Consider the following 11,446-nt stretch of genomic DNA (forward strand, 5'->3'; position numbering starts at 1 on the left):
AGGATCAGCAACGACCACAGCAATCAACAGAAAGTTACCAAACTGTTATTCTAAATGTTTCAACCCGACAGCAATTAAATTAATTAATTTCTGCTGTTGCCATTATAGATAGAGTGCACTTAAGATTCCTGTCTGAGGACATTTTAGAACATTACATGTTGATTTACTGCACGTTTAATTGGCAATGCACGCTTCACAATTGCAGTTTATGTCAAATGTTTTCTCATTCAAAGTACCACAGCTTTACAAACGTGAAGCCTCAATGCATTAGATGGCAACATGTTCTCAAACTGTTGTCCGTCACTTCTAAGAAATTCCCTTTAAAAATCACTAAGTTATGAAGATGGCACCAGTCCATCAATTGGTCCATGAATTGGTTCCCTTTGGTGTTTTAAATCAGACATTTAGATTATTTCTACCTGTAACCTCTGCCCAATTATGCCCACAAGAAGTGTTGCGTAAAGCTAAGGATATAAAGTCTCTGTGAGGAGGCAGACAGGGCATCACTGAGGCAACATGGCCGTCAATCGCTGCATCAAATCGATCAGCTGGAGCATGTCGGTGTCCCAGTTCGTTATCTCCGTCACCTTTAACGGCCGCCGTGCAACTGTCCTTGAGCGCGTCCCTTTTTGAGCAGCAATTTGTCACATGAAAACATGTCGTGGCTCAACAGGAAACTGTGGCAGAAGAACCAGACATGTTTTACTTCAGGTTGAGAAAGAGAAACATGTGCAAAGGATTTGTATCGTGACAAAAGCTTTTCAGGGAGAAGGTTTGTGGTAAACCTCCACATTTACCTCACCGTCACAAAACATCAGACACAAATCAGCAGCACCATGGAAGTACTTAATCACGCAGCCACATGATTAGTGATGCTGAGCATGATTGACTGAGTGAATGTGTTTGGCGGTGGCTTGTAATGCGACGGGCGGGCGATAAATGTCCCAGCTTTAACGGGAAACGATGGCGGTCTGCTCGTCAGCTCCCGGCCATCGCAGCGGATCACACAGAAACGCATGTTCCATCATTCATTCGGCCCGTCTTCACGCTGCTCTGTGAAAAGCCCGTTAAGGTAATCAGCTCAGACAGGAAGCGTCACGTCGAGCTTTGATGATATGAGCAAATTAAAACTGGATTAAAATCCTCCTGAGGTGAGGAGGTGAGCAAACACTGCCCAGCAGCTCCACCGCCACAGGGGGAGTGTAGTCGGTACTTTACACACTCACACACACTCACACACACACACACCTGATCCAATTAACATGAAACCGTGTGGTCCTTAATCAAATCAGATGTTGTGAGAGTCAAACCCTGCATGACTTAAAGGACACAGCTACTCATATCTGACTACCTGAATAGCTTTTCATTGACGACTGACGAAAAACTAGAAGCAGCCGAACATAAAAAAAACCCTCAGCACAAGATATTATATTTATGTTCATGATAAAAGAACAAGATGTGGTCTGAATACCTCGGATGATGCAACAGCAACACCGCCAAGGAAATATGCTCAATTTCCCTCTAATGAAGGCAATGTTTCCAGCTGTAAACTCCTACTCAGGTCTCATTATTTAACATTACAATGTACAGTGAGCTATTTGACGGTTTAATAGAAAACAATGCATTAATAATCATATTTACTTTCCTTCTAAATTATTTTGTATGTAAAATCTTAAAACCGGCAAAGTACCTTCAGTCAGCACTAAACGTGACAAAGCAGAAACTACAAGTAGTATAATGTAGAGTTAAATGGAAATAAACTCATCAGAGTACCTCTAAATTGTATTTGTGTGTAGTACTATCTTCATACATCAGTCAGAGGGTACGCGCTTCCTGCTGTGAGCCAGAGGCCGAAAGCCAGTGAGGGGTCATCTCGATCCATTATTGTCTATCAATTCCAGGTCAAATATATATATATACACACACCCCCCCCCCCCTCCATCACACTGTACACACTTCTTGCTACACATTCATGCGTGATTGGTGGAAGATCAGATTACAGCTCAGTAATTAAAGAGGTCAAAAACATCACAACATGTTGACGGCTTAAACAGTTTCAGGCGCTAAAAATCACATCGCTTTTTTATATGAATGAAAAGTAGAAAACCTACTACTACTACTACTACTACTACTACTACTACTACTACTACTACTACTAGTTTGACACTTCCATCCCATCAACATTATGCAAACACAACTCCTCTCAGTGTTTCACCACTAGACAATGAAAGTAGGGCTCCATAATAATATTATTTCTTTTCTCCATTTAATAACATACCAATTGATTGTCATAAAATAATGAAAAGTGACGCTCACAATTTCCTGGAGGCCAACAGACACTGAAAAACTAAAGATATTCAGCTGATAACATCACACTAAACAAAAGAAAGCAATACAACAAATACAAACTGACGAGCTGGGACGAGGAAAGTAATATTTGCCATCAAATAAATGATTATTTTACTTTAAAAATAATAATAAATGTATTGAGTATGTATAATGTATCTATATAATGTATATACTGGCTCTTATGAAAAAACAAAAGTAATTGTCGACATTTTTTTGCAGTAATAGTGCTGAAACTAACGTGCTAAACCCAATGTGAGGAACCCGAGGGCTGAAGGAAAAGCCACTTGTCCGTCTGAGGAGAGGAGCGAGTCCTCTTTGGGATTTGCTTTATTTGTATTCAGGGTCAGGACGCCGGAGACAGAAAAGACGGCCGGTAATACCTGTGGGACGCGAGAGAGAGAAAGCTCTGCTGGGATGCGAGCCCAGGCAGGCAGACCAGCGGGGGAATCGGATCGAACCTCAAATGGGCAAAAAAACCTTTTCTTGCTTCTGTGGGGAAAATTTTCTCTTTAGATTTGTGTCTTTTTTACCCAAGCACATTGCTAGTTTGTAAGTAAATTATCTCTAAATCTTTGCTCTCGATTAAAAAAATTGCTCTAAAAAAACGCTCTCAAAACTGAAATTTTCTCTAAAAAAAATGCTTTTAAAAAAAAAAAATTTATAGAGAAAATGTCTTTTTTTGAGAGGAAATTTTAGTTTTATGAGCTTTTTTTTTACCTTTTTTTTTAATTGAAAGCAAAGATTTTGAGATAATTTACTTACAAACTAGAAACTTGCTTGGGTAAAAAAAAGACACAAATCTACCTTCATACTTCTGGACGTCATTGTATTCAAGCGCCACACAAGTCTGCAGCAATCTGATGATTTAGACGCCTGCAGCTGAGGGGGAGAGCGGGTCTTACTTCAATCAAAGAGTCGCTGTTTGAAGCGGACAACTTAACCCTCGACTGGTCCCGAGGGCGACGCCGTCGGTGTTTGAAAGGGTGCCAACGCGTCTGCGGTCCTGATGGATATTGGACCGTCGCCTGGAATCCCCGAGTTGGGCAACGAGTCATAAAACTCAGTTTGGATCAGCAGAAATTGGAAAAAAAGGAGGCGCAAATATAACTTTTAGAGAACCCTGATCAGCAACACTACTGTTGCTATTGTTGCCAGACACATTCTTATGAAAGTTGCACAAAAAAAAGGTCAACGTCCGAGTATAAAATTCAGATGGAAGCACCGGATCAACCGTGGTCTTCAGCATCCGTTGGGTCCTTTCAGTCGCTCATTCTTGAACATTCACATGAACATATGAAGGAAAATAGAGTATTTTACACCTTTTAGGACAAAAGGATTTATATTTTTGTGTTGCGTTGGTAACATATCAACAGTTCCAGGTGTCTTTTTCCCAGTGAAAGTCTACAGAAAGAAGTCTTTCTGGGTCTCCCGGCGTCACGTGACGGATCAGAATCTATAATTCCAGTGTTTGGTTTGGTGTTGAATGTGTTTCAGAAGCTGGCGCTCTCCCTCTCGGCTTGGTTTAGACCCAAGAGCATGTTTAGTGGAAGAGGAAACAAAAATAAATCACCGATAGTGACTGACTGACTGTTTCCTGTGCCAGCGGAGCGGCAATGGAGGTGTCAATCACTCCCACAGAAACAATAACTGACAGTTCAGTTTTGATGCTTTACCAACCTGGACCATAATGTAGATCTGAAATAGTTTGTCCATAAATCAAATGACAATTTAACAACAACTGATAATCAATCAATTATCGAAGCAAAACGTTTGAACTCTGGATCTCTTTTATGCTCTGGGAACAGATTGTTTTGCACACAACAATCCTTATAATATTATAACACTGATACCGGCCAGTATCAGTGTTATTGAGAGGCTTAACAATACAATATCTACCGCATCAATTCAGATAAGGTAAAAAAAAAATTAACCTGTGTGAAACAGCACGTAAAATATTTCCAATTTCATTCAAATCCGTCTTAAAATACTTCACAATAGTTGACTTATTCACACTGCTGGAGCCTCGTTTCAGCCTCTGTTCACCAAACAATAACTGTATTTTATGACCAGTGTTGACAGTAGGAATAATTACAAGGCCCGACCACACACACACACACACACACACACACACACACACACACACACACACACACACACACACACACACACACACACACACACACACACACACACACACACACACAGTATTTATGAATATGAGCACAGTATTGCCGTTACACTGGGGATGTAACATTGTGAAGATTTATGTAACGTAATATTATTTGATTTATTTTCTCTTCTCAGTCGCCTCATGAACATTTTTTCCCACTTCGGGTCGAGTTTCTGTCTAAGTGAGAAAAGTAAAATATACAGATGAGGGCGAGAACATGAGTTATTTACAGACATATTAAAGTATTCACAGAAACCAGTGTCAGACTGTCAGCTTAAATAACACATTGACCCAAAAGTCTTGAAAAAAACATTTAAATTCAGTCTAAACGAGAGCGGCAGAGCATCATTTTTCACCATCTGTGCATTTAAGACGACACAAAACTGGAACTGTGCTGTGGTTTTCCATCCTCTGGGGACTTCACTGACAGGAAAAAAAAAGGTTTTGTTTCCCTTTCTTACCGTTCAAAAGCATTTTTCTCTTCATAGATCCGCTTCCTCTGACCTCTTGAGAGTAAACCCTCGTGTCCACATTCCTGAGCCAGCGAAAGTGTCTGGTCCAGTCTGGCAACATGACACGCTACGACCACATACCGAAATAGCACCGCGAGGGTAAACGCTAACTCAAGCTGAAGCCGTCCAACAAGTTACCGTATCTGCAGCACAACATGTGTATATATATATTTATATGTATATACATACGCTGCCACCGGTTTCACACGAGTAAGCTTTGTATAAAAAGCAAAACAACGTTTATAGTCGTCACTTTTTCAGAAGATGCCGACGAAAACCTCACCAAACGATGTTCACGCTGCGCAATCACGAGCTTGTACCTGGAAAAAATGCCAGACACGTGAACTCTGGTTGTGTTTTTAAGACCCAGCACTTCAGTTTATCTGAAGGTCAACTCATCGGACTGATAACTTGTTGTGCTCTCACACTGAGAAGGTGACACACGGCTGAAGGGTTTTCTGTATTCAAGACATGAAGGTCAGGGGGAGAGACAGGAAAAAGAACGAGATGATTGGCGGCGGCTCTGTTATTACTTTCATGCCAATAAAAACAAAATGAAATGAAGTGAACAGAAGAAAAAAAGAGTTTGCCCAGATGACTGTTCAAAACGTCTCCCCGCAGAGCAGCTGGTTCCTCGTTGGCCAGCAGGAGGACGGAGACACCGAAAAGCTTTTATGGAGTTATTTACTGAAGATCAGCCGATTATGTTCCCTCTAAAACTGAAACGGTGTGTTCCTCTGAGCCCAAATATGCTCGTGCTCGGCCTTGTGCTGGAGAACCGCTCGTACAGACAACTTCACACTCTGCACCGCACGCCTCAGCAACACACCTGCCATGATGGAGTTACATCACTCACACACACACACACACACACACACACACAGTCTCAGATACAGCATTGACATACACTCTGGTTCATGGAGGAAACTCCATTAGACGGATAGGAGCCGCTCATTATGTTTAAATATGAACATTATTGAATGATGGTACTAATCTAACTCATTCTACTCTGAAATAACTGGAAAAAAAACAGACTTGACATATTTGCAACTGTAGACTGTGTTGTGTAGTTCTCCTCCAGAGACGTTCATGGTCGGTTACATTGAAAATACAGAATTTAAAATCAGAAATATATAATAATTTAACTGTTATTCATTAAAACCATCAACATTACTAGTGTTAGAAGAATGTGGAGCAAAAACGTACACAACAGAGTTGTGACGGCACTGTCCCTTCCAGCTATACGCTGTTATGTAAGGACAAGTTACCCAGCATGCCACAGTGACGGTCCGCTGCAAACGACACGCTCAAAGAGCCTCGAGGCCCAAAGCCATGTTGATGTTCCTTAACGTTACTTTATGTACTTGCTGTACACTTCCTATTTGTTTCACTTAACAGATTTGCACGATTTGTATATTTTTGGGTTGTACGACTGGATGATGCACGGAAGAGACGCTCTGAATAAAAGAAGAAAAGAAATGTGTGTCATGCGTCTGGAGGATTTCCCTTTTGTGATTTGATGCTTTCAATCCAGTGCACGTCAGGGGAGAACATTGTTGTTGTTTTACACTACTTTTGATGGATGTAATTATTTAGAAAAGTATAGAACAACATGCAAAACATACCAACAACTTATAAAATACAACGTTAAACAACTTTTAAGAATCCAGCAACGGAGCAACGGACAAGAGACGATGTGACGAAAGAGACAACAGACATATAATATAATAAATATCTGCACATCATGAAACCTCCACTGTGCGAGTCAGAGCTTAAAGTTCACAGTATCCAGATGCTGAGGAGAGGGAAACATTACAGGGATGTGATGACGGCGGCTTTTGTTCAGTGGCAAACAAATGTTTGATGGAGGAGAGATGGCCGATTGATCCCCAAAGTATCAACAGTACAAGCACCGATGTTGTATTCTAAAATATGAAAAAGAGCCTTTTGTGTAGGCTTGTACTACATTTTCATAACTTTCCCATTAAAAGCCGTCGTAATCTGACATTTTACTGAAGTTAAAATGTTCATTTTGTTTGCCAAATATCATCCATATTCACTCAAGAGTCATGGATCCTGAATAATAAACTCAAGGTTGGCATTTTTTGCAGCTTTTTGCAGATGGAAGGTTTCGATAACGGGCATATGTGATGCCCAGTGTCATTTGGGAGGAGATCAACAACTAAACTTGAGTTTCCCGCCCATCCCCCGCCATGCAGAGCCACAACACAGAGACCACGTGCACGTATGTCCGTACCTCTCTCGATGTACCGGGAACATTTTACAGCTCACAAACAAGTCCTCTGCAGCACAATGTGGGGAAGAGGAGGCAGGTTACAAAGAGAGAAAAACACCAGGTTATGTTAGTGAAGTCCTCATGAAGACGCTCCGGACACCAGGTGCTCATACAATGATGACATGTTGTGACAATGCAGCGACGCCGCAACTAGACTGAGGATGGAAACCACAATTCGAGGTAGCAAAAATGTTCTTGAGCCAGTAATTCATCCGTTAAGAGGGAAGAACCTGAATCACAAGCTTTCATTGACAAAACAAACTATTGTAATTAGCTCTTGTAAACGAGAAATGGGATGAAGAAATGCATCTTTCTTTTTTTAAATGCACAAATGTTGCTCCCCTTCCCATGACTTAATCACTTACAAATGTTTATTCTGTACATTCAGGAGCACCTCTTTAATTCAGAGGGTTGTAAATAAAGAAAGTGTTACAGAAACATATAACATCCTGATTAAATGAAGACTGCCTCACCATCAAATGACATATTCCCTTTTGTAAAGTGTTCATGGACAAGCTGAAGCACTTTAAGACAAACTGCCTTCTGCTCATAATCATTAGGTTTATGTACCAGAAGTATTAATCAAGAGGCTCCTCCTCCTGGTGCTCGCTTTTGACAGAACCATCTCCATCCGTCAAGAGTTGTGCAGGGTCCTGTCTGAGTGCGCTCTGCGACGACATCCATCACTTCTCCCAGAGGTCATTGCCATGACTTTCATTTGGACATCAAAACACGCGCCATCAGATCCGATGTTGGTGTCAAGGCTCCGGTCAATAACACACCAGACTGCAGGTGTTATGAAGCAGGTCGTGCCAGTCTGACTGAGACAAACTGCGTGCCGATACCTCACCTGTCCCGTCCACATACATTTGGAATATGTATCTGGGTCAATGGATTGAAGGTTACATATGAAAGCATTAATCTTATAGTTGGAATAGAGGTTGCTCAGAGACTGACAGATTTGGTGCAAAGATCAGCGTGTTGTCAACACACAGTTTATCTTTAAATATTCCAGTCTCAGTAAATGTGGAATATGGAACTAGACAGAGATATTCCCAGTAACCTGGAACACTGGCACCAAGCAGTCGTCACATCTGAACCGACGCTTCCTCGAGCACGTCGTTGGTTACCTGAACCCACAAGTTTCTGTTTGTCTCATTGGAAGAGGAGACTTAAGTTCAGCCTGATCTGAAGGAAGACAACCTTTTGAGGAATCCAGGAACTGAGTGGCAGCCGGTGAGCAGCAGCATTATGCTGCATCATTGTGCAGCCGCGATAGTCTGAGGAATTTGGAAATCCCAATGACTCCACTTCAATGTTTCAACGCCACGCTCATCCGTTTGAGTAGTCACTTGACCGGCATTGGGGGGAGGCTGACAGCGTGGACAGTAATGTGAGGAGGGTCCAGGTGTGTCTGGACCAAACTAAAGGCCTGCATGTATAATCTCCTCACGAGCACAGTGTGACACCCAAAGCAAACCCACACAGGATTCCCTGCATAGCAATCTACCTGGAAGGTCCAGTGGAAGTGTGTGTGTGTGTGTGTGTGTGTGTGTGTGTGTGTGTGTGTGTGTGTGTGTGTGTGTGTGTTTTACAAATAGAAGAATAGAGAAGAGGAAATCACAGTAATTCTGTTAACTGCAGGATGCATGAGTAATCTGGTTGTGTGTTTTATCATATGACTATAAACTGATTGATTACATTTGAAACACATTGTGTGTGTGTGTGTGTGTGTGTGTGTGTGTGTGTGTGTGTGTGTGTGTGTGTGTGTGTGTGTGTGTGTGTGTAACGCAACCAGGACCTTCCATGTGAATTTGACCTGGTAACACATGTCATTCTTGTATAAACAAACACCAGACTTCACAAATAACGGTTACGGCTTTCAGAATGTACAACAGTACATTAAAAACGTGAAGTGATGGTAACAGTGTGATCGATTGACTTGAAAAGGAGGAAAGACAATAACCAGACAATAGCGTCACAAGCTGAGAAGTCTCCATAAAGTTCACTTTCTAAGCAGTTCGTCATTTGGACAAATCGCGTCCGGACAGCAGGAGTTCGCCATCTGAACGTTTCAGACACAAACGTCTAACTTACCCCATGCTCCGAGGATCTGGATGCTGTTTGAGGACTAATTCCACTCACCAGCACTACACTTTTTGTCCTTTTCTCCTCGGTTTCCAAACGGATTTGCTTCTTCCCCGAAATCCTGGACGCAACTTACATTTCCGAAAAAGAAAAAAAAGAAAAGACAAATCACTTCCGACTCCAGACTCTCCAGTTTCCCCTCCGACAGTACTCCTCTCTTCTCAAGTCAGTTGTACTCCAGCCAGCCGTTCTTCCTTCCTTCCTTTGTCCGCGGCTTTTCACGCAGAAAAACGCCGCGGATGCGTCGCGATGCGTAATTACGCACCGTGAATCGTTCGGCTCGGTCCTGCGGGACGGGCAGACAGGAGGACTGTCGATAAAAGTCAAGGCAGCAGACTGCTTTTGGCTCAAATCTGGTCCAGGACTTGTGCTGCGCTGCGCTCCCTTCCCGCCTCCGTGCCAGATCACACTGGGATCCCATTCAACTCTCTCGATGGGACCGTGGAGCCTCTGAAGCGCCACCTGATGGCCACAAGCGAACGACAAACCCGACCCCCACCCTCCCCCATATCACCACTCTCCACTTAAATGTCAGACTGCTAAATAGTTCATGTGGAAATGGCCTGCGGATGTCCTAAAAGCCCCTTCAGTGCATATTTTGGAGATGCAGCGTAGTAGAAGCGTGACGCATGATGGTGGAAGAACAGAAGCCAAATGGTTGTTTACAATAAAAGCCTCAACAAATAATCAGTCAGATGTATAATCCTGCTCCCACTGACTGTGTTGATCTCACGTTAAATCAGATATTATTTTATATAAATCTGTTCATAAAGAGCTGTATTGTAATCCCATCATATGATGGATATAAAAAATTAATATCTTGCTGTTGAGATACAAAACAAATATATGATTTGAAATCTGCTTATTTAATACCTCAAAGCTCATTAAACTCACTGTGCTACATTTACATTAAGTCCCCATGGGAATATTATGCATTAGTCTGATGCTTTTATTCATTAAGCAGGGGAGCATATTTCAGGGCAAAAATGATGTCACCAAATAAATGAGTCATGTGTTCATCTCTCTGAAAATCCCACAATACTCAGGATGGAATATTTATTTAGTTAAACAAAACTGTAGAAAGATTAATACTACACAAATATGATTTTTTAAATATCACACAAAACCAAATCAAAAAGTTTGATACAATACACTCACAACAAAGGAACTGCAACAGTCTTAATGCAATGTGATTGCAGTACATATAGTTTGTATAATTATTTGCATATTAATGGATCAGAAACACAATCAGGTCTTAAATTATTTTTTTTCAGTTCACTAATCAAATGTATAAGATTTATGAAATCAAATTGAGTTGAACAAATATGACTTGGTCTGACACGTTATAGTCAGAAACGTAAATAAACATTAACACACAAAGACGCACATATAAAATACACATCGTATGGAATTTACCCCAAATACATACAATATAGAATAAGATATATAAATTCCATAAAGTTATACTTCAAGTTATAGTAAAGTGCAATTTGGAGAATATAAAACATCCATTTAGCTGCAAATAGCCAAAAACTGACAAGAAATCTTATGAACATTGTCTCATTGTCTCAACTTTCCTAAAAAACTGTTTAAAATCACTGCGTCGCTCTTAGAAAGAGCTGAGCTTCACCTCATTCATCACATCTGATTCAAAATGAACTACTTATTGCATGTATATGCAGGGTGAACATGAGAGAGCATCAAATGTAGTGGAAGCGCGGTGAGGGCAGCTCCTGTGCTCGTCCTGCTGCTCAGTGGGCCGTTACAGCGATGCAGCTGACTGCTGCTCGCTGCTGCAGAGAGACAGCAGGGAGCATCAGATCTCTGCCTTTACATGCAAACAACCCTCATGCTCATTTAAAGAGACACTTCTCAGCTGGTCCAAGGCAGATGCGGCACAGCCGGACAGTCTGGGCAGGACGGAGCTGAACCTCCAGGTCTCTGCTTTTAACACAAAAGGTATAATCACCT

General features: G+C 41.6%; 1 protein-coding gene across 1 annotated transcript in view; it reads right to left on the reverse strand.

The window, feature by feature from the left end:
- Window positions 1–9,639, reverse strand: part of LOC137793698 (homer protein homolog 3-like) — a 30,270-nt gene extending 20,631 nt beyond the window's left edge. Inside the window, exons 1-2 of the mRNA XM_068590002.1 lie at window positions 9,473–9,639; window positions 7,289–7,334 (exon numbers count right to left, since the gene is read on the reverse strand). Of these exons, the coding sequence (XP_068446103.1) occupies window positions 7,289–7,311 (23 nt within the window). The 5' untranslated portion in view covers window positions 7,312–7,334; window positions 9,473–9,639. The remainder of the gene's footprint in view (window positions 1–7,288; window positions 7,335–9,472) is intronic.
- Window positions 9,640–11,446: the final 1,807 nt, after the last annotated feature.

Source organism: Clinocottus analis, unplaced genomic scaffold (genome assembly GCF_023055335.1).
Source record: "Clinocottus analis isolate CAN_PGR_092001 unplaced genomic scaffold, fCliAna1.0.p SCAF_23, whole genome shotgun sequence".
NCBI lineage: Eukaryota > Metazoa > Chordata > Actinopteri > Perciformes > Cottidae > Clinocottus > Clinocottus analis.